Source organism: Neodiprion lecontei, chromosome 6, assembly GCF_021901455.1.
Source record: "Neodiprion lecontei isolate iyNeoLeco1 chromosome 6, iyNeoLeco1.1, whole genome shotgun sequence".
NCBI lineage: Eukaryota > Metazoa > Arthropoda > Insecta > Hymenoptera > Diprionidae > Neodiprion > Neodiprion lecontei.
This window is the reverse complement of record NC_060265.1, coordinates 18,585,685-18,609,946: the sequence shown is the minus strand read 5'-3', so window position 1 is coordinate 18,609,946 and position 24,262 is coordinate 18,585,685. Positions and strand designations below refer to the sequence as shown.

General features: G+C 36.2%; 1 protein-coding gene and 1 non-coding gene across 4 annotated transcripts in view; both read right to left on the bottom strand.

Annotated features, from left to right (window-relative positions):
• The window catches only part of LOC107220049 (BCL2/adenovirus E1B 19 kDa protein-interacting protein 3), a 25,718-nt gene extending 1,456 nt beyond the window's left edge, over positions 1 to 24,262 (bottom strand). Inside the window, exons 1-5 of one of the 3 annotated variants that reach the window (XM_015658456.2) lie at positions 24,122 to 24,262; positions 9,475 to 9,652; positions 7,834 to 7,921; positions 743 to 816; positions 349 to 504 (exon numbers count right to left, since the gene is read on the bottom strand). In XM_015658456.2, coding sequence (XP_015513942.1) covers positions 349 to 504; positions 743 to 816; positions 7,834 to 7,921; positions 9,475 to 9,652; positions 24,122 to 24,164 — 539 coding nt within the window. In that variant the 5' untranslated portion in view covers positions 24,165 to 24,262. Of the gene's footprint in view, positions 1 to 348; positions 505 to 742; positions 817 to 7,833; positions 7,922 to 9,198; positions 9,397 to 9,474; positions 9,659 to 24,121 lie in introns of those variants that run through there. The other 2 variants (XM_015658455.2, XM_046743771.1) reach the window with 2 other exon arrangements.
• Positions 11,291 to 11,363, bottom strand: Trnak-cuu. Its single transcript has one exon. It is a non-coding gene; the product is annotated as a tRNA-Lys (tRNA).

Below are 24,262 nucleotides of genomic sequence, written 5' to 3'. Positions count from 1 at the left end.
CAGTTCAAACTACAAATGATTCGTTGAAAACACCCGCGGCTTAGGAATAATGCAATAATTCAGAAATTTTATCCAGTAGATATGACTTCAATATTACAGCTATCGTTTATTACTCCATTTAAATACTTTACATACGTACTTTATTGATCCAGAATAAAATCGATTTGCAATTACTTTAAAATTTGTATCATGTGTATGGAAAAAAATTCTAGCTTTCGGGCAATTTGAATTATCAAAGGATTGAATCCCTCGGATGGGTAAAATATTTTCTTCAATAAATATGTATAAGTTCATTGAACAGAAAATAGAGTAATATCATAGCAAATTAACACTAAATTTAAGTCTTACCCGAAGCCGGTGCCAATTAGAAGGGACAGAAAATTGGTGAGAAATAGTGTGTACAGAACTTCCTTGGAGAAAAGTCCATTCTTTCCAACCTTAGCTGTTCGAATGCTGTACGTTTTCCTCTTGGTCACTCCAAGAGGGTGCTTGAATTTCCAGTCCCTTTTGAGAAAAAAAAGGAAACCAAAAATAGAAATGGGGAAAAGTATACGCAGGACTATTTCGTATTAGAAAATAGAAGGTCAGATGCAATTGAATTTAATTGTAATTTGAACGTAACCGGATGGTAATTGAATTAGAGTTTCTGAATTTCTACTCTTATAACTACTTCATAGATTTGACAGTTTAAGTAATATTGATATTGCTGCATAACCGATTTAAGATTAGTTTAGAATCTTACTTTGGTGGTGCCTGGTCAGGACGAGAACTCCACTCGTAAATCCAGTCGGTATTTTTGTCCACTAATTCCCCATCCTGAAATAAATAATACTTTTTTTTTTTAGTAAATCGAGAAGTTTCGAATTGGTTGACTGGTCCCGAATTAAAATTTGACAATTTCGTTCTATGTACAGATGCATTAATATTTATTGCACCGCGTCTCCAACTACATCAACAACTTGTACAAAGTAGAAGGAAACAGAATTATCGTGTCTCGCGATCTCATATACTTTAAATGATTTGCAGGATCGTTTTGAATTACGGCGTCTGGGCAAACGTATAAGATAAGATTGTAGAGACGTTCGTTTTACTGAATAAGATTTTAATATCCGTGACAACTACACTGAAACCAAAAAATAGTCGAATCAAAGAAAATATTTACTCCAATATTCCTTAGTAGACATCTAATCTCAAATGTTTGTTTGTTTGTCGAAAGAAAAGTTTATTTGAAATAGATTTTTTTTGTTGGTACAATCAAATATTTTTGTGAATCAATAAATGATCTGCCAAGGAATATTGAAATAATATTATCTTGGATCCAACTTTTTTTTTGCAGTGTTGTTCGCGTTTTGTCATTCGATATACGTGTATGTGAATGGTAATAATATCTAGAACCGTTCCTTCGCTGCTACAAATTTTTACCTTACTATAAAGTAGCCGTATTGAATTATCTTAAGGTTCGATAGTAACAAAAGTGGAAAAGTAAATGACGAATGCATTTAAAATTCTTTGTTCGACGACCCGTTCGATTAATAATTGATACATCTGTTATCTCTAATGCAAAAATTAGCATACACTGATCTAAATTCACGATACAATGTTATTGTAATAACTGCGTGAGTAGGTATAGTATGTATAAGTTATTTTATGATATTGATATATGAAATTGCGTATTCTTTTCTCCCTCTTTAATTGATTCAAATTAGAAAGTTTTGTGTACAGATACGTTTTATGAGATTTGGTAAAATTCCAAACGAAAATGGAGGAAGCAAAAGATGCTTCAACAATAAAAATAAACTTGAAAAATAAAATAATCAAAGGAACATTACAGAACGCGTAAGAACAAAGAGAATTTCTCATATATTTTTGTCACACGCAGCAGGTTGAAAACGAAAAGAGTCACCTCGGAAAACGATGCGACGCAGTAAAAAGAACGTTGAATCATAACTGAGCCACTCACGGATTTCGTATGACCACTTTAATGGTGTTTTTCCACCGCAGGATAATTAAAAATAACTTTTCTCATGCAACACAAGCCCAAAAGTTTTCACCTCTCGAATAAGAATATACAGCATATAATTTGTTAGAATTTTTCACTCATTTATTGTCATTCAACGTGGTTGGCTTAGAATAATTAGTATCGTACGTCGTTAAAGATCTGCGATGAATGATATAAGAAGATACTGCGAAGAAAATGAACAACAACAACAACAACAACAACAGTAAGCTGCTTCCCAAATTTCTCAAGTAGTTTTTTCGCGTCATAAACAGTGACGTTCTTCTCGAAACATCTCACTCGCCTGACAGTTGCTGAAGACGAATACACTTAACGGAGTATTATTATACAATTAAAGATTGTGTTCTATTTTTAGTCTGCCGCAGATCATGCGTAAATAATATATTAAAACGCAGTTTCAAATACAAGTTCGAAATAAATTGAACGCAGAATTAAAAGTTAAAATAAACAATCGAGTACGTATAAGAGAAGGATGCACCTACAATTAATATCTACAAACCATGTTGCGTTGATATTTGTATATAATTATATTACGATGTTTGTACATTACAGATGATCATGGCACACGTGTGTGTCTCATTTACTGGAATGTTGCCCAGATGTAAATGAATACGTAGGCAAGAATTTTTCACCCCGCACTTGCCAATCGGTCTACATTTCGAGAGTTATTTCTGTTTCGCTTCTCATGGTTCGCACGAGGTGACCGAATAGCGGAAGCAGTTAAACGACACGTCTATAACTAACCCCAGAATCTAGACGCCTTTATAAGACAATAAAAACGTCAACAAAAACCGGAATAGAGTGTGTAAATTTTGTATCAAGGAGTAGGAAGTAAACAGTCGTCGGCGCAGTTTTCGGCTCGAAAAGCAAGGCTTCTAACTATCACCGTTGTCGGTTCACAATCAGTGATATTACGATTCCGTAGAGAAGTTTAGTAGGACGTAAATAGTAACCGAAAATTATGTTTAGAAGTTTTAACGTTTGCAGCGCAAAACATTCATCAACGTACATATATATACGTACTTTTCAAACCGTTTCTATACTTGAAGTAAAAACTGTCGCACACATTTATCTCTCGTTAATTCCATGCACAATTCGTTATCTATTCAGTAGGCCTTGGGGTGTGCGTTAGAGAATATTAAAAATGGCCGGAAGGTAACAGCACTGCTTGCGAATAACGTAAATTCAAATCAACAAGCGCGTCGACTTCCGGTCGTCTGTTTAACCAACCGCGAAATAATGCGATATTGTTAAGAGCGGCACCTACGCTGTGCACCGATAAATGAAAAAGGAAAGTCCGTGGATGGATGACGGAGATTATTCCATTTCGTGTAACCTTCGGGAGCCTTGGAGATAGGCGTTAATGTAGGCGGGATAAATAGAGCAATGGATACATACGAAGGAATGGTAGAGGTATGAAAAGAGCGGGAAAAAAGCCGTGTTCAAAAGGCGAAATAAAACAACTAGATTGTGCATAAATAGATGAAACTCTCGAGTTATTCATCTAGAAAATCGGCACATTTTTTCAGATCGTTGTTCCTCTGGAAGAAATGAATTTTGACGTAATCTCGTCCTTCGACCGTAGTTGTCAGTAAAAAACCGTGTACGATCTTTTATATCAACATGATAAAGAACGCTGTACATAAGTGCGTATAAACAGGCAATCTTAAAAGAAAATGCCTATATCTTTCGAAATTCTTGAGCCGCGGACATACAATTAGTATAATTCAACAAGTTGGATTCTTAAATAATAATGAAAAAAAAGAAACTTCTCGAAGGTCGTTAATTTAGACCATTATATCTTTGCACGTACGTGCGAATGACCTGAGTGAAAAATAAAAACAGAAGTGAAGCAAAACAAAAACATACTTTTCAATTTTATCTTTCGCAATGTGATTTTATCTTTCTCTGCCGAGTTATATTTACAAAATTGCCTATATAACTATATATATGTACGTATATGCCGAGTCAGGAATTGGAACGGAGTCAATATATTTACCAAACGCCATAATACATCCGGTATAATAAATTTCAGTTTTGCAAAAGAAAAAAGAATTGACAAAACTAAATTTCGAACCGTATCCAAGTTTTGATACGCAACTGAAGCAATATTCAAACACATCACTCGACGCGTGCGAATTCTCGCAATTGGTAATTAAATAAGTCGGCGTATTTCCTGGCTGACCTTTAGCTAACCGTTTGTCAGAATTTTTACGTTATCTGCGGCACGTAATTGTCAAAATCATAATAATGATCGAGTAAGAGCGTCAACTCTGTAGTCAATACCTATAAAGTCAGGATTACGCGTCTGCTGTCCGTGTGTGTGTCTGCATAATTCATCATTACAGATACAGTCATGTTCATTAATATGTTCCCAGTGGCTTTTTATTTTTTTGAAATCGAAACTGGAACGAGCTTCCTTTCTAATAAAATTTTATATGTCAATGACTAGTGACGAAGGTGACAGGACAAACAAACGATACGTTGATCATAGACACGTAAAATTTCTATATAAAAAACTCGTTTCAGTTTTGATATAAAAATAAATAAGTAAATAAATAAATAGTGAGTCACTGAGAACCTATTGTGTACATATGTTCGTTCAACATCTGGTCAGGATCCCCCGCAACAATAATCGTAACTGTTTGTTTTTTATTTCAACAAACTTAAGGAAGATATTTAACAAAAGGTTGAACTGTTTTTGTTTATCAAGATCGAAATGATAGTTAAATTACGGGCTTGCTTTCAGATGTGATTTTGGTTGTATGGAAGAAGAAAATATATTTTTATGGTACAGGCATGAAAAAGTACCTTTTTGATAGCTGTTTTCGTTCCGTAAAGTGATGCTTTATACCGCTAAGTTCAATGTTGCGGTATAAAGTCTTTAAACCGCAGTAGTTCTAAAATTATGAGTTATCGTACGGACAGACAGAAAGGCGTTGAGTTTTGCATATGTGGAGAAGAGAAAAAGAAAAAACGTAACCCTTGAAATTAGTGACTTTCATAATTATCACGATACGAGAAGCGCTTGTCAGTAAATCAAATTCAAAACTGGTTATTACGTAACCGAAGAATTAAATTCCTCTCTTCCATAAGAATATGTATACGCATATATACATATCTATCCTTAAACGTATCATGTGTATTTAAAATCTCTCAATATAACTTTCAACTAAGTCTTACACTCACTTGGTAACAACAAATATAATGTTACTTGTAAATGTGATTTTTACTACATTCATTTTACGGGTATTAAAATTTTGTGATACCATTTGAAAATATATCAATAATAGTGATAATCGATTAATTGTTATCGATGAATTAATTGACTTAGATTTGTCTCTATTTAGTTTATCCAGGTATCATACAGATCATACTATGCGATATCATCTACATAAACGGAAAAAAAAATATCAGCATAATCATCATCATCATCATCATCATCATCATCATAAACAAGCAGAATATTGTTGAAAAAATCTTTTGTAAATTCATCATACTCTTGCGTAAAATATAATATATTGGAGTATAACTATATTATTACGTTGGAACATGCGGCGGCTAAGGATTACAGGCTTTTCGGATGGTGAAAATGAAAGGAATTTCACGGGAAAAGTAAAAAAAAAAAAGAAAAAACACCTTCAATCAAAGAAATAATTAAAAATCAAACAATGGCCGAACAGTCTTGCAGTTAATAGGAGCCGTTTGCTCCGTCATCAAGAAGATTCGAGTTGCCAAGGAGAAAGATTACACGAGACTCTCTTGGCGGCCTTGATACGTGCCCGTTACGGTGTCGCGTCACACACAACACGCCAACGAAACGCTAGAAAACCGACCACGCGCAGAGCCAACCAACAATCACAACAACCCAGCGTTATATGTAACAAACACGACGATAGTCGTGCACGAGTATACGTGTATCATTAAGCTCGTATGTACGTTAAGTCGAACAAATGTATACGTGTACGTAAACGTATGCATTCGTTACTAGCAGGGCCGTTTCAACTCTACCCGCAAATATATTGAAATGCCTCTTGTGGCAAAACTTGAACATTTTTTTTTGTATAGCTCATCGAGACGTCGAAACATTCTTAACTTACAAATATCATTGTGTCGCTAAAACTATTGACCCGGATTTAACGAAATATAGCCTAAAAATGGTGAAACATTGTAGCTATCCAGAGAAAAAAAATAATCAATATTGGTTCGATAGTTATGGAGTTATAAGCGAATATACGGACAAACACACAGAAAAAACGCTGATGTTTGTGGTCATGTTTGTAGAGAAAATAGAGACGAGATCTTATAAATATTACTCGTTATAAGAACCTGGATGCAAAAAGGGGGAGGGGGGGTTTGCTATACGATATGCTCTGTATTCGATCTCTCTCCTTAGTGAATAATCCGCAAGAAGCTTGAATGATTTACTGTACTCTTTAAATAATGGATCGTAACACTAGAAAGAATATAATGATTTAATTGCTTTTTTTCCGTCAAGAGTTTAATATAATTAACTCTTCGTCCCCACTGTTATTTTTTGATACATGGGTTCCCACTGTGGGTACTTTGGTGCTCTGATGTTGTTGTACAGTGAATTCAGCTCCATTACAAAAATTTCAAAAAAGTTATTGAATACAAAACGATATATGTATTTCATACTCCAATATATATTTTTGATCGAGATATTTTGCTGTAACTTTGAAAAAAATTCTTAATGTTAGCTTCAGTGACAGCTTTGCATTATCCGCTTAGCACTAAAGTGTACCTACAAAGTGGGGACAGAGGGTTGGTGAACAAGCGAATCCGTTCATTTTTCATTAATTTACTCTAGAGATAAAATTACGCTACCATGATCAAGTTGCAAATTGTGCAACTTTTTTTTTCTACGGCATATACAACGTACGTATAGAATATCTTTGCCGATGCAATTTCGTGTCGGTGAATGACTCACAATCCGTCTGAATTGATACTGCATATACGTACATACGTACGTACATATACAACATATAATGCATATCCGCATGTTCTTTGTGAATATTACAATACGATATACGAGAGTTAATTAATTAAAGTTACGGCACATTATCTGGGGGTACAGCTATTTAAATTATGATTTCGAAGGATTCTTGCGGTTTGCGAAACCATTTCACCCGTGTGAATAATTAAAGCGAATTCGTTAATATTTTTCACACAAGTGCACGATGAGATGAGATGGGTTGTTTTCCCTGTTCTTTTGGACAAATTCAAAGAATCTTGTAACCGCGATACGTTTATAAAAGGCGTCCGTGTGGTAAATATCAAAAGTTAAATTTCGCTTATCGTTAGTTACTGAAATTCCGTGTGTTTTGTATTTTGCATGACAAGAAATGTACCGACTAATACGTGTGTTAATAAACTATCGAAGACACAACTCAACGTTGCGTAATGATAAATTCTCTGTTCGTCTTTCTTCGTTCTCTTTTACTACATTGGGCGACTATATCGGATAACTCGTCTCTGCTACTACCGTGCTTACTTTTTGCATCTTTAAAAAAAAGTTCAACAAGTGCAACAGCTACAGATATTCCGAAATGGACGATCATCGTGCGAATCGAATTTTTGTATGGATTTAAAATTATCGAGTCACCGACTGAATCCATGAAATCTTACATGTAAATTGGCATACAAAGTGTATTTTGTATATATATAGTGCAAGCTTCAACAGTGTAATACGAAATGAGGTTAAATGAATTCGGATTGGATGAACCCCCCACCCCGAAAAAAAAATTAGATTGACGAAGCTCGTGCCATCATTAGATAAAATTACAATTTCTTGCCTTGTTGCAGCTGTAGTTGATATAAACTCCTTTGAATTCGTCTTCGGTCGATAATTCGGTATTTGGACTGTTTGGCGGACTCTTCGGACTAGAAATAAAGTATAAAAACATTTTTAAATCAGAATGACATGTCGAAATTGCTGCAGCAGGATTGTTGTTAATCATGGAATAACATATAAACAAACTACCGAATTGCCACTGGTTTTATACTAATACTTTTTTAAACACACGCCGATAAACACTCTTGCGCAGAGCAGAAATCGGCGAGTTTCCGGTTGAAATCTGGCCCGTCATTTAGCGATCTTTTATACACAGTACACAATGAACAATTGTAATAAATATAAATTCTTCCGAGCGTGCGTGACAGGTCTGATCGGTTAATTTTATACCTCATAGTTTTAAGAATATATCAATCCGCCAAGTCACCACTTTTGACGGCAAGGTGCGAAACTGACCCTATTTCGTCACCTTTCTCTTCGTTCCTATCTCTGCAATAACAGTAAATATATGGATCCAAGAGACTGTTTAATAGAAAAATAAATAGATAAAAAAAACGAGACTCTTGACAGAAAATTGAAACGTCTACGTGACTGGTATCTGATAACATTATTATACTTTTGACGCAATTGTTACAACCGGAAGTATTTGTGCGAGGTAAAACAAAGCGTGCGTAGTAATCGAGATTTGACATCTCGAAGGACGAACGACTGCTCTCACACAGCCATATTATTGCAACGATCATGTAGATTCTCCAATTTCTTGCAAATTTAATGGCTGTCCTGGTCGATTGCGACGTCGACGTATTACATAATTATATCCAAATATCAAAGTCCATACACCTCAAACATGAAAAAAGGCTTAGCAGCTCCATTCTATGCGCAATTCTGGACAAGAACACTCCAATCCGTTTTCATTTGACGCAGAAATAAAGAAATGGCAAAGATTCTACGAAATCGCAATAGTTAATTCGTATAATTCATGCCATTTCTTTATTTCTACGTCAAATTAAAATGAATTGGAGTCCTTTTGTTCAAAATTACGTCCAAAATGGAGCCGTTAATCCCTTTTTCGCGATTATGATAAATGGACTTCGATGTTAGGAAGTACCGAAACAATTTCTTGAAAGTTGAAAATCAACCGCCCATGCGCCAAATAATTCAATCTCATTGGTCGGCGAAATCTTCCCGCAACGATATTCTTGTCTGCGATGCAGGGGGCCAACGTACGCAAAATGTGTACGTTTGAATTTTCAAAGAGCATAAGCATTAAATTCCGACCGTTCTTTGAAGAATCAACTTTCCGACCCAACAACAAATACTTTCCAAACCTTTCCGAGTCACTACATCAATTATTTGAGATTCTAACCTTGAAAATTTGTATCGACTACGTCGCCGGCAGAAACAGTTTGACAGCTGAAACTCGTGATTGCCAGCCTGCACGAACAGCCGATAAAACTCGCGCATGCGCAGTTGATCTTCAAGTTTCCAGAGATTGTCTCGGTACATACAACCAACGTTGAAATCGACCAGGGCAGCCCCTTGAAAGCTGCTGCTTCATGTCTCGCTCTCTTGCAGCCAGAGGCAGTCTGCAGGGTCAAGGTTACCCTTCTACACGGATAATGGAAGCTGGATCTCGGCTTACCTGTCCCTAGGAGTATCCCTGCGTGAAGAAGCGAGAGAATGCCTCGCCGAAGACTGTGTAGAGTCGCGTTGAGCCTCCCGAAGAAGTCGCAGGTACTCTTCGCCGCCTCCGCCGCTGCTGCTGAACGGTAAAGGAGTCACCCTGTCGGCAGGGACGGGGTTCAGCTCGACCCAAGATTCTGCACCTCAAAAAATACAAGAAAAAATGTTCTCCTAAATAAAGATCGTCTCTGCAGTATCATGGATAATATAACAGTTCATGCCACAGCAGTAGCAGATGAGAGATCAAGTTTAAACCTTTAACAAGGGCACACGGTCCAACATGGGAAAATAAAAATCCGCAGTTGGTTGGCAAGAAATTGATACATTTTTTGAATTTCCTTCACAAGAGATAGTCGTATATAACACCGATTCAGCAAATTGTTGTATTTGTAAGCTACGAAAGATCTCTAATTGAAAGTACGGAAATTTCAAACTAATGGAGTCGTCGATAAAAGCTTGAACATCTCGACGCTTCGTTCCAAACCTTTTTCGAAATTGTTGAAAATCTAATAGATTCGTTCAATTTTACTCTTATACGATGGATTATTTGGTTCAGAAGACTATTTTCTACAAATTCACTGAAACAGTTGTTTTTAATTTTTATTTTATTTTTCATTTTTGGCATTGTTAAATATTCAATTTTACAACATTGCGCCGATATTGACTATATATGATCAACAAATAGCAATATTGAATTCGCTTATGAAGAACAAAGAAAATACGTTTTAGAGACTTTGTAGAAAATAGTCTTTTGAATAAAATGAGCCGTCACGTCGTACAGTGAAATCGAACGAATTTACTGGATTTTTTTTAACAATCATCAAGCGATTCTAAATGAAGTGTAATACCAGTATTTTTTATTTTTTCATTTTCACCGAGATTTTTGTGTTTTACTACATGTATAGTACAATAATTTGAAAAATACTCAAGGTGCAACAATCTCGTAATAAAATTAATAAACATTATCGGCTTTTGACGACCTCCTTAAGTTGGTAGTTGAAATATTTTTTCTTCACAAAAGTAGAATAACAATAACGAGTAAACGAGCCAAAAAATTGAACAGTACAATTATCACGAGCAAACATAATGCTTGACATATGTTTCATTATCAAAAATCGAGGGTAGGTTTTTCGAGGGTTTCTCTCAATACATTAAAGTAATACTTGAAGTAATTTGAATAGGATATAATTGAAGCGAGAGATAAGGATTCCCGTTTCAAAAGGATAATGCACCAGTATATACGGCTGGCCGATTAGTCAAGTTCAAGGGGAAAGAGGAAGTCATTCAAGCTAGACGATGTTCGATTCAACCTCATTCTGCACCGCTGACGCGACGGTGGCGAGGTTGATTGTTACTAAATTTATCCACGTGGTGTAATAAACCATCGCAATTGCTTCGGATCATCAACTCGATAATCACTGCAGACGAGCCGGTTTGTAGAATAGTCTGACTGCATACGGCCAAAGACCGCGAGGCATGGAGGCATTATAATTTAATGTATGTTAAGTATGTACATACACGGTGTAAGAATAAGAGGTGGTCCGATTAGCGCTGGATGCTGTGATTATTTCACAAAAGTCCACCATTCGAGTCGAGGTGTCGAATTGTAAAGAGGAAGTTTCACACACAAATGTGTTTAACTCGTCCAACGGACCTTAGCCTAACTACTTTGCATTCAGGTTTCAACACCGTTGAAAATTATTTAATCGTTTCTCATTGAGGTTGGCGGAAAATCAACGCAATGAATAAATATTAAAAAGCATCAAAAATAATTCCGCCCAACGTGGGGCTCGAACCCACGACCCTGAGATTAAGAGTCTCATGCTCTACCGACTGAGCTAGCCGGGCTGTTGAACGGGACGACGAGCTAATCGTAATAATGCAAAGCTATCTTGCATGTTATTAAAAATGGCAATGATGCACAGTCGTAATGAAGTAAATAAGAGCCTTAAGACTAAATCATTTGATGATAATTGAATTTTAAATGTGAGACGGGAATAAGTTTTAAACCGCGTTATACGTTTTTATTTTCAGTATTTCTTTTGCGTCATAATGTTTTGATCAACAAATAATACGCGCATCTCGAATACTATACGTTTAATATGCAGGGTAGAAAAACACGGGGCTGTATATTCGCGAGTACCAAACAAGACAGAAATAAACTTCGAGTATTATGCGAGGTCAATGATGCTTTAAAGCGATTGGAAAAACGCCACTGCTTTTTAAATTACTTTACCCGAGGCGAGCTACGTTTTGTACAGGCGGTAACCTGCGCGTCATTATTTCAGGGTTCAAAGACCGACGAAAGACGAAATATCATAATCGGAGAATTGCTTACGCGCGTATGGTTCCTAAAATCACGCAAAAGAATTTTTACGCTTTTATTTGTTTAAAACATTTTTATACATCGTGTGAAAGTATACGGCATTAATGTTGACAACGTATTTATTTGTTTCCCTTATTATCAATCTCGAAATAGTTATCTCCTACAAACATTACATTATCATATACGTGTAGACAATATACAGTTACAGCGGCACAAATGGCTCTTTAGCTCGACTTCAAAAATATTTACACGTATCATTTTCAACAATTATTATACACGTCTGCTCTATAGGTAAAAACCACTTTGTACCGAATGCACGTGATTCTTATTTGTCTCTAAACATAGTACGACGCATCAGCAATTTTGCAACTATAATTTGGCAAACCGATCCATTTGAAAAACAACGAGTAAGTAAATACAAAACATAATGTGTTTATCTATTCACTGTGTAACATTTTTCGTCGCAACGCATCGTGTTAATCATCTCTACCAATAGTGTGATCAAGATAAGCAGACCGTCGTTAGACGGTCCTCTAGGTGTTTGATTTGCGAGTGGATGACGTGACGTCGGACTCTGTGCATGAAGGGTTCGTAAATGGAGTCCGAAAGCGGTCGGCTACGTGACTTGAGACACGCAGGATAATAAGGGTCTGGGATACTGTATATTTCGAGGGAGTAAAGGTAGTACTTTGGTGACTTCGAAGTCATTAGAACATCCTTTTGAAGAAGTGTATAATTTACATTAAGGTTGTTGGAATAATGCAGGAAAATAAAATTCATGAATTTTGAAAACGATTTGGACGCTGGTTTATTATAAATTTATTAATAAAGTCGAATAATCAAAATTCTGATAGCAGATCTCATGGGATGTTAGTACTTCGATGAAAATAATTACCAGGAAGAAAACTATAAAGCAATATCCTATTTCAGGAGGTTCACAGAAATTCGATTTACATACACAACGCTAGAACATTTCTTAAACCGAAGAGTCGTGATTTGTCGGTCGAGTAAAGAATTTCAACCAACGAACCTGCGGTGATAAAAACGACTGAAACGCGTCGACAAAATCGACGAAATTTTATTCAGAAATCATAATGAGTATCGTGTAAAGTTACTGTAGTAAATTTGAGCGGCACAATAATGAGTTTGGAATAAGATTCATTGGCCAAACGAACTCCTCAAAATTTGTAAAACTTCATAATCGACTTGTTTTCATAAAAACTAGTCAGCGAGTTTCTTTTACTTTTATATAGTATTTTCGCATCATCCTTACCGAAACCGGAACTTTCATTTCGCGATGCATAGCGCGTTTGGATAGTGCATAAATTTGCTGAAACGTAATACATGCAAACGCGCACGAGATCCACACCTGGCAGAATATTTAACTGATGCCGCACGCGCGAAATACGCACAAGTTACTCTCCTGTTTGACTACGTGACGTCGAGCAGGACAGCCAATTCTCCCCGAGACTCCCCTATTTTCTTTTTGCCGATCCGAATATACGTGCTGTAATGGTCGTACGCACATGTATATATCTACAGATTATACGACCAACTTGGACAACAAAGTGCAGGGAGAATGCGGATGAGTCATGTTTTATAACTGTTCGTATGAAAAACTTGGCCTTTTTTCTTTTATGGGCTGACGAGAAAATCGCTATGATTGCGCAAGCGAAAGTTCTTCAGACTTTGAAATCAGCGAATCCAACACGCGATGCGACAAATTGACAGTCTTCGCCACATATTCATAAGGTATTTTGCGGTTTGAAGGAATTTCAACGGTAACACTGTTTTAATCATACATACACTTTGTGCGAAAAGAACGTATAATAATATCATAGCGAAACGAAATTTTACAAAGATACGAGAATAACGGCTTGAAAAAACTGCAGCATTTGACGCGACATATAAGGGTCTCATTGCGTCCGTACAGCTTATATATATATATATCGTATTAGAAAATAATTAATTTCCAATTGATCAGTGGTTTATTAATATCGTAGAACTATAATTAATCGGTATAAAATGTGTAACGAAATGATGTAATAAAACCAGTAAATCTCTAATTCAAATTTGACAAAATTATTTCACGATATGTACTTCGTAAAAGTGACGAGATTTATCTTCTAGTCAAATAGAACCATAAATCGTTTCATGGATTGTCAAAGAATTACCCCGGTGTTGTGTAAAATTTGACTTTCGACGTTTCTACGCACGCCTGCAGATCGCAGATTCCTCCAGTAATCTCGCTCTGCATCTCTTGGGAGTCTCGATTCAGCGTGGGCTGGGCGTTGAACATCTCAAGAAACCAGGTCACGCGTCTGTTTCAAAGACCGAGGTGGTTGCCTTGTTTGGTGTTCTTTCGATGGCACCTTGTACAGATGCAGACCCCGGTTACACGAGTCGTCGATTCACTTTTGCAGTAATGCAATTCGCGTGCAGTTTCAATATAAATTTTCCAACTATAAACGGCTGTTTTTTTTGCTATCGGACAATTTCATTTATGTTTAAACGATTCGTCCAGACATAATAAACGTATAAAGCTCTGCATGTATAACCGCGTAATCCGACATCAAAAGTAATATTAATCTGGCACTCCAATCCGCTGCACAAAGTCATTGAACCCACGCCCCGAGTAGCCCGAAGCTAATTATCGTTGATGCAGTGGCAAGTTGAGCAGGTGTGCAGGCATTCACGTATTACATGAACTTCCGTTTCTCTAACTTTCACGCCATTTTTCGACCTCGACGCTTTTGCACGGATGCTTGAAATTTCGCGCGTTACGTACACCAATAGTGCTTAAAAATCTTACATATTCGCAACGGCAAAAGGTATATCGGGAAAGACGCCGAATCGATTCAAATGGTATAAAAACTGAGGCAGAATAAAACATTCAAGTTACACGAGAATGAAGAACTGAATATTCATTTTTCTCCGACTTTTCTCGACTGACTTATATTTACTTCACGACTAGAGTATCTAATACACAAAGCTCGGAATAAATCGGTATTCAAAAATACATTCACGGTCTAGTATGACAGTCGCGGAACCGAGAAAATGGATAAAAACTGTTCTTAGAATTTTGCTTTGTCCCGAGGTAAGCTTCATTCTTTCTCTTTCCATATCGACATAAAATTCCCGGATCATTTTTTGGATTCCCTGACTTCCCGGTTTTCCCTAGCCAGTGGTCGTCAAAAATTATTGGAGTACAAAGAAAAATATTCAAATACTTTAAATATTCAATTCAAAATTCACACACACCTCGTGTATGTAACTTCAAAAATTTTGACAACTGTCATTCATCTGAATTTATAAATGTTGGTCGCCCTGACAAAACAACTAATCTTGCTCTCGAATTTTAGCGCATGCGCATTTAAGCCATTCGATCGTTCGCACTTTACTCTCTCTATGTAATATATACGTATACGTATGTATGTATGTAAGTATATGTATACATATTGTACGTGTTTCTTTAAACCGAGTTGCATCACGCGATCCCCTATCATAGTTTTATACACATAAATAGCAAGCCGCGGGCGTTCGCCTTTCGTCTTTTTCATACCTGAACAACAAATTGGCGACCTCTTTCCAAATTCTGCTTACGCATTTGCTGTAGCGTTAAATTGTTGATTGATGAATAAATTGAAGTAAATGAGTTGTTAAATGAGTTAATCAATGCCGAAACTTTATCACTGTATTAGCAAGGGGCTCAAGTATCGAGATAATAATTATGTGAAACTACCGTCGTTGAATTACAAGATTAACAAGGAAACGGCGAATTTCTACGACGAACTTGATAATTGTGAGGTTATCTGTACGAGGGATTTCGTGAAAATTGACATGCGACGACTTCGTGAACTCGTTGAATCCGATACACGACGCCTCCGACTTGTTATACACAATTCTAGGGATAAAGTAAAAATTCCTCGTGCGGCGCCGACGTCTTCGTCACGTTGTTGCGAGAAATCGAATATGGGATAAACGATGTTTGCGAAGAAATATGAAGTTACACCATAACTTTGTATAAGTAAATAAAATTGAAGAATCAATACCATGGATTTACATTACATGCCTCTACCTACAAAGTTATGCTGCTGCTGTGGAACAAAAATTTCTAGTCAAATAAAGAATTAATAATATCAATGTCGAAAAAGTGAGACTCAATGTTAATTGAATTCGAATTTCATTGTATAAGAATCTCTTCTCAATATGAAATAAAAAATCTATATTAAAAACTGAAAGTAAAACGAACAAAGTGACTAATATTTGGAAAGACAGAAAACAAGAAACAAATATATGTATGATCTTCTTAATATCAATAACCATGAGTTTCCTTCACTCTGACTTACATCTTTGATTTTCTTCCATATTATGTTTTGAGCCAATTAACTAAAGTTTTACTTTTTAAACTTTCATTTCCATCAGTTATTTTTGCCTGTATCGCGTAGATTGTTTTTCTACTGGACTGTACAAGGAATAAAACTTCAACGAAGTCACGCAAATGTGACACGCGCACCGTGTATCGTCTTACAATAAAAGCTACGATTTATTCAATTTCTCTGCAAGTTCTCACTTACCGAGAATCTTGTACATACGTATCCATAAATAAGATTTCTACTGGGAATGACCAGCGGCAGAAATGGAAATTAAGCTTACATATATATATATATATATATATATATATATATATATATATATATATATACATGCATTTACACATGTATATATGTATACATGTTATTTACAGAATTGTCAACAAACAGTATATTGTAAGGAATGATCGATTTGAAATTCATTTTTATACTTTTAATTGCTACGCAATCAGGCCCGAACCAAAATTTCCAAGAGAAAGACAAAGGCAAAAATTATTGCTCGATAAGAATTCTACATAGGTATGTATATAGATACATACGAGTAACAACAGTTAAATATTGCATTTTTGCGTCTATATTTTCAGCATCGAAATACAAAGTGCCTGATGCAATTGAAAAGTTTATATTTTTACACGTGTAGAGTTTTTCTCCAACCAAAAAAATATGGAATGTCGAATGTAGATATTCTTTGGCACGCAACATGCAGGATTATATGAAATATGCCTCACAATCAAACATCTGTACCAACAACGCCGACCGTTCTCCTCTACAACGGTAATACATACATACATGTATAGGTATAATATTGTTATACGCATTGGTACGTAATTTGTGAATTACGTTCATCATCCATGCGACGTGTAAAGAATATAAATTGGACCGTGCAAGATTTATATACACAGTATTTTGCCACGTGCACATTCCGTTCTCGATGGTTATATATAAATAAATAAATAAATAAATAAATAAATATATATGGTGTGTGTGTGTGTATATTTATGTATTTATTTATAATATTAATAAAAAGAGAATCAAAAGCACAAAGAAGAAAACAGTATGTCCAAAAGATTATACACGCTCGCAGGAATTAAAGCAATCTCTCGACACTCTGGATTCGATTTTTCACACATCACCGGGTACATTGTAATTATTTCGCATAGCCATTACAGATTGTTAACAAGTTCGTCGGATCTACAGTGAATAATCTAGACTCGCTAATAACACTGCACTTGTCCAGTGGTTCAACGTCCTCTAGAAGTATTTATTTACTCGAAATATCTGCTGTACGTTAATTATAATACCATATACAACATATCGCAGTATAAACAAGTAAACTTTGTAATAATACAAAAATTTAAACAGCTGATGAAAATGATCGGCATGTACTAAACGTACAGTGTCGTGCGTGGTCTGTGCTACATTATACCGACACATGTAATTGTGATACATAGTATATATGCATAAAACTCCCGCAAGTCAGCAATTTCGTTACATGTATGTAATACATTAAATATACCATAATGTTGTGACCCCTGCGATAACCTAAACCCTCCTCGCCTCGCGTTATACGTCATGTGCATAGTATTTTTCTTGTGGATATAATTTTTTTATTTTTGTTAACTAAACGACACGTGTCCGTTTCACAATTATGTATTCAATGCATCGGTCGTATACCTATATATAATATTACTGGAAATTCTATACAGATTTGCGCACAAGAGTGTTGTTGGATATTGAAAAAAAAAATTATTTTATTCGTTTAATTTTTTTCGACCGCTGATACGTAGTGTATAATTGGTCGAGCTAGTCCGGATAAAAAATAGAGCAATAAGAATATCACAATCTGTTCCACATCCGCTTACGTTTACCGTAATTCTATGACCAGAGAAATAATTAAATAATCAGCTACTCGCCCGAATGACGTATATATTTACGTATAGGTACCAGATGCTAAATGGTTATCATCATATCGTTTTCTTCCACGCATTATATACTGCATCACACGGATGTGTAACATGTGCTGGATGACGTGGAGGAATGGATTCTTTACTTGTTTAATATTATCGTTGTTTTATGTACCTTTCCATTTTTATGCCGCGAGTTTGACCTCGGGCATCCGGAAAATTCAAGCAAGAAAACATAATCACGTACCGTAGTTATAACGTAAGTGAGTGTATTATTCCGAAAATAAGCCAAAGGGACCAAAAGTGAATTTTTAAACAAGTATAACATAGTGTAGGAAATTTTGTAAATTTTATGTACAAGAAAAAACGTGACTGATTTTTATTTGTTTATTTATTTATTTTTATATTTTTTTACAATTTTTTCATTCAACCTTGTACACAGATTAAAAAAATATTTCCGAGACAATACCGAGGATTACCTTCCCTGTGATCAATAAAGAAAACAACAGACGAAAACAGCGGATTCATTTGACTCGAACTCATTCTCATGTTACGACTAGGTATACAATTGAAATAAAAATTAAACACTACAATGTATGATTGAAAGTGTGCAAACACTGGACCGATTATAATTAAAAATTGGTAATCCTGCTTCAAAATAATTCTATTCTCAGAGTACTGTGAACGAAAACTTTGTGTCCTATGGGTTCGAAGCGCTAGACTCTATCATGTGGAGTCTTCGTATAAAAATATAAAAAATGGGCGCTGTTTGTGGAAAAAAAATCAATGCCAAAAACTATGAAAAAAAAAAAAAAAAAACAAAACTACGATTATCAAACACACTACCGCTGCATCGCCTAGTCACAGGTCCAAAGAGTCAAGTCATACGAGCCGCGAGGTCATATCTTGTAATATCTCGGATTAACAACGCCAAAGCTTAAAGAGCCGTACCACTGAATGTGTAACGTTATTTGGTAATTCGATACAGGCTGGAAGGTAAAATTGCGGCTCAAGTCTGTAGCCATTCGGGGGAAACAGTCCACGTATTTGAGCAACAGGCTGTTAAGCACACCTGCACAGCTTTCTTGTCCGCTTATTTACATTTACACACCCTTCCAGTTCACTTTATAAATTCTCAAGAATTTATCGTTCGTATAACGCAAGATGTGTAATTTATTGCTTTTGCAAATTAAAATAGAAAAAAAAAATGTCTAATAAAAAAAAAGTGTATATAAATTTTGGATATCATTTTATGTACATAATACGTCATTTTGGAAGTAGTGAATTTTTTTCATCACAATTAAATTGTCTGGACTTCTTCGATTGCACGAGACAAAACCTTCATACAGCTCCAATAGGCAATTTTCAGTTGTCCGTATAATTATGTGTACGTATGATAATAAAATAAATGAGTTAGCTATTAACTTGTGTGATTTACTTTTTTTTATTAAGTAACTTGAAATTCAATCTATTCTGGAGAAGCTGACGATGAGGGAGGAGAAACGACGCATATGAGTATTTACAAAAAAAAAAAAGAAAAAAAACGCTCGATTCGATTTTACAACAAACGGCATACCTGCTTCATTTCGATAATACACAACAAACTGACGATTGTATAACAATGGAAGAAACCAATGGGTTGAGTTACGGTTATACGAAGTGAAAAGTGTCATCATCACGCTGTTACTGAATACCTCTGCACACGTTATACACATGTATAGTAAACGGTAAACCCGATTCAAAACAATACAGGAAAACGCCCCAACGTAAATACGGAAGTTACCTTCCGTTTTTGATAACAATGCACAGCAGCATTATACATAATAAGTTTGGTTATGCGTGTAGCGGATCGGTAAACATTGAACAAGGAAAATAATATTACGGTGCAAGATCCAATGAGAAACCACATAGTTATGAAAAAGAGGCTTTTGTATTGTCCGCAAAGTTATACATTTGTACATCGTGTTATTGCGGGTAATAATTCTTATCACGGTAATCCGATGTCCGGATTCACTACGGCAACGAATCGTTGGTGATTTCTGTATCCGCCGACATACTGTTGAGTTTTCACCGTAATATCGAGAAAAAATTATTCACGCAGCATGCGGACCACGGATTAAGATAGATATGATAGATTCGCCGAATTTACTCTTCTTACGACGGCAAAGAGCATATGGTAGAGTCCATACGTTAGACGGTTACATTGAGTATGCACATTGGGGAGGAGAGCGACTCATGTAGTAATCGTCGACTAAAAATAACCTCGATAGAATGATGACCCCGCTGTTAACTGATCTGTCATTTAAATCGAGTCGACTTTACAGAGTTGACGCTGCGTTTGTACCTACACGAAAAACCGCTATTGAACATGCTTTATTTCGGTTGCGGTAATGTTTTATGCGACGACGACGAGTATATAAAGTAGAGCATGCGAACACTATTCTTGAACAAGGTTCAAGTTGGGAAAACGTTGTTCTTGAACGATACATATTATACCTATTACGTCTTACGTATAACCATGATATGAGATAGAAGACGAACTATCTCAGTTGGATTTCCCAGTTCTATAACCTTATCAGCTGGATACATTTCATTGCCACTGAGCTAACGTTGCATTTCGTACAATTTACACCGTCACAGAATGTACACACATACATGCATACAAGGATCTTTTGTGCCGCGTATTCTCCTGACGTAAAGTGTTACACACATAGACGCACATAAATGATTAACGAGTGACAAAACCGTTATTTCATTGTGAATTTCTTCACCTTTGTGTTATGCATATATATTGCAATCACATATGTATAGTATGTATATGTACAATTTTACGCACATGCCTGTTCAGTCGGTATCTTATTGTTAGTTTGGTAAAATATAATCAATAACTGGCGATGATTAGCCGTCGGCAGGTGGCACATACACTCTGATAATTGTCTACTACGCCTTATCTACGATATCGCGTGTATTTCTACGTCTATGTCAACATGTATAATTTTCCACGTGAAGTGATGTGCGTCACCGCTCATTACTTCCATGGTTACGGTATAAAGGTGCGTGAATACGGTGCACTCTCTCCATTTATCCCTCCACCCCCAATTACCTTCACGGAAAAGTCGCAAACTCTCTCATTAGGGCCAGCCGAGCCTTTCATGCAAGCACGGATACATCGTTTACATCGGTTATTAGACTCCCATCTCATTTGATTTAAACCTGGAAAAATACTTCTCTAGCAATATTTCATTAGCATATGCGTTTTTTAATTTTTTTTTTTGTCAATACATAATTACCCATTCAAACGTCTTAAATGGGAATAACTTTGTCTGGTAAAAAAAATGACAGAACCATTATTGCATTTGTTGAGAGAATTGTGCTTCAAACTCATAAAACTGGATGAGGATGAAGTCAGTATGGTTAAGGTAACGAAACATTGGGGGGTAGGGATTACTATTTTGAAATTTTATAGTGACCTTGAAGTAGTTAAATCTTCAAAATATGAATAAGTTTCGCCGTATTGTGATTTACTGCATTTCAGATCTTGCTGCAATTGTGAAGTAACGGTTTTTCCGATAATTAAATCATTGCAACAATGTTACTAACTTCATCCTTGTAAACTTCGGCCGGGGGGGGATTTTGAGAGAGTACACTGTAGCGATAAATGAACCGATCGTTAGATTCTAAATATAAAATTTCAAATTTTAACGATCGTAAAACACTCAATTCAACGTATGAGGAAATTGTGAATAATTCTGTCAAAATATCTCGTTGAATTAGTGGATATACGCGTATTGGAAGAAATAATTTTGCTTCTGTAATAACCAGACAGGGAGAATAGAGGAATACAAACCGATCGCGTATTAATTATCAACGTCACTTGTTTATTGCACTGCAAAAATCCGTATCCATCGGAAGTTGCTCTTATTTTTTCTGCAACAAATATACGGATACCTACATCTGTTACAAGTATATTGTATGTATTATAATTATACACACGGAAAATTGACCCGAGAGCCGTGCGATATGGAAAACTGAAGTGTCTGTATATATATTATGTATTGTGATATTGCTGAGCAGAAAAATCGACGTCGGGTTGCAAGCATAAAATAAATTGACAGATAATTCGTCCTTCCTTTTAGTATTTTTCAATCGATTGTCTCAAGTGTGCTGCAGCATTGATCGCGTTCTTATCGTAATTATCAACGATTCTACCCAGGCATACGTGAGCATATACAAATATGTACATATGTACGATAAGTATAGATTCTCAACGAATCTGATGATTCAGTGACGTCCAACAGCGTCGTGTCTTCCGATTCTCGATGCGTCAGCACCTTCTTTATTTTCATTCTTTCTTTCTTCATTATGCTCGTATAGTGTATAAATACATACACGATTTTCTCTTTTCTTTATCTTCGCGTGTTGCGCATTTTTTTATTGAATATTATTTCTCGTCATTTTGCCACGCTGAAATTACGCATCAAGCCGAGATGCGTCAAAAGATTATATCCGTACATAGGAATACGGCTTAGGAATTTTACCAGAAGCAATAGAGTGATTGTTCTTACCTCTCAAATCTAGGTATCATTATTTTATAATTATATTATGACTTTTTGATGTATCGATGAGCGAAATGAAACGCAACGTCCGTCTGGTATATTATCGTCCGTCTGGTATATTATCGTTCGTCGAGGATTCATTAGCGACAAAAATTTGTAATCATATAACGGCAACTACCCATCTACGCTGTTACTCAAGCACAACCGAATCAATGCCCGCAAGCGAAACATTTGAAACGATTAGTTTCTAGATTGTATGCCTTATCTATACAGCCGAAAAAATACCCAACATTAAACTCCACAAAGAAAGCGACCGCAAATTCTTAGCCGGATTTAATTACACAACACGCTATTCCTAGTTCACGCTTGGCTAAAACGTAGCGCGACTGATAAGCGCGTTGCCATTTTCCTACAACGCAGTAGAATTCGAATTTCATTTCTTCTTGTCCGAACAAGTCGAGTCATGAGCGGCGAACGACGCAGAAAACGAATGCGAGTTAGAACGTGGGTTTATTGATGTTCCGAAGCTCAGTCTCTCCAAAACAAGGCGGGTTGAATGTAACGTAAACGTATGTATGTATGTTGTGTGTGTACTTGTTGCAGCAGCGAGGAATGAAATCGTACACAGCGAAGCGTTTTATTCGACTTTAGCGGTTGTATAGAAATTATAAAACGCGAGACGTGGGATGAACGTTGAGACGTAGGCAAATACAAGCGATTCTAAGAGCAGTGATCTCGATGTATGGTTTTTTTTTTCATAACGCATAAGATGCTGGTCTGTAGGCAAAATAGAGAAGAGTTAAAGTTTCGGGATTCATTCGTCAAGGTTCCAGGTAACGAGCCGATATTCTTTGTTAAGTACATATTTTAATCGTGCGCATATATACTATACATCTAACTTGTAGGTATGAGATTAATTTACATAGCCATTTAATCATATTCCATTACTATTTGCGTCGCTTCGACGATCGTACCACAAATACTCGTCTACGTACGCTAACATTATTCAACAGACAATTTTGCCGGATTGAATTTCAGACAAGGTGTGCGACGCGAAGAAACTTTAACTGGATACTTTTTTTTGTCCCTTCGAATCCAGCCTATTTTAAGACGCAATTACATGCGTGGGAGAAGCACGCAAATTCTGATATCGATTTACCCGTACGTCCGATGTAAATAAAAAAAAAAACATAAATGATAGAAAGGAAAAGAAAAAAGAAACATCGCGGTGGTAGCAACTGAACGTAAACAGTAAATTGAATATTAATAAAGCGTAGGTATATTGAAGGAGAAAAAGGAATATCTCCGATTTGTTTACGTGCGGTTCGAGAGCAGGGGAAATGGCTGCGTGTGATCAACGTATGTATGCTACTGACAGCTGCTGTGTGGCGTTCATTAGTCGTTTGATTTCACAGGTGATCGTGAGGATTGGTTTTGCATTACTCACCACCGAGCAGATCGTCGGAGGTAAACTTCGCCGTTGACGACATCCTGGAGACACAACAGACTCCTCGAAGTTATTATCAATTATAAAACAGACAACTGAAGGCACCACCAAATTCTATCAAACGATATACCAACGGATCGG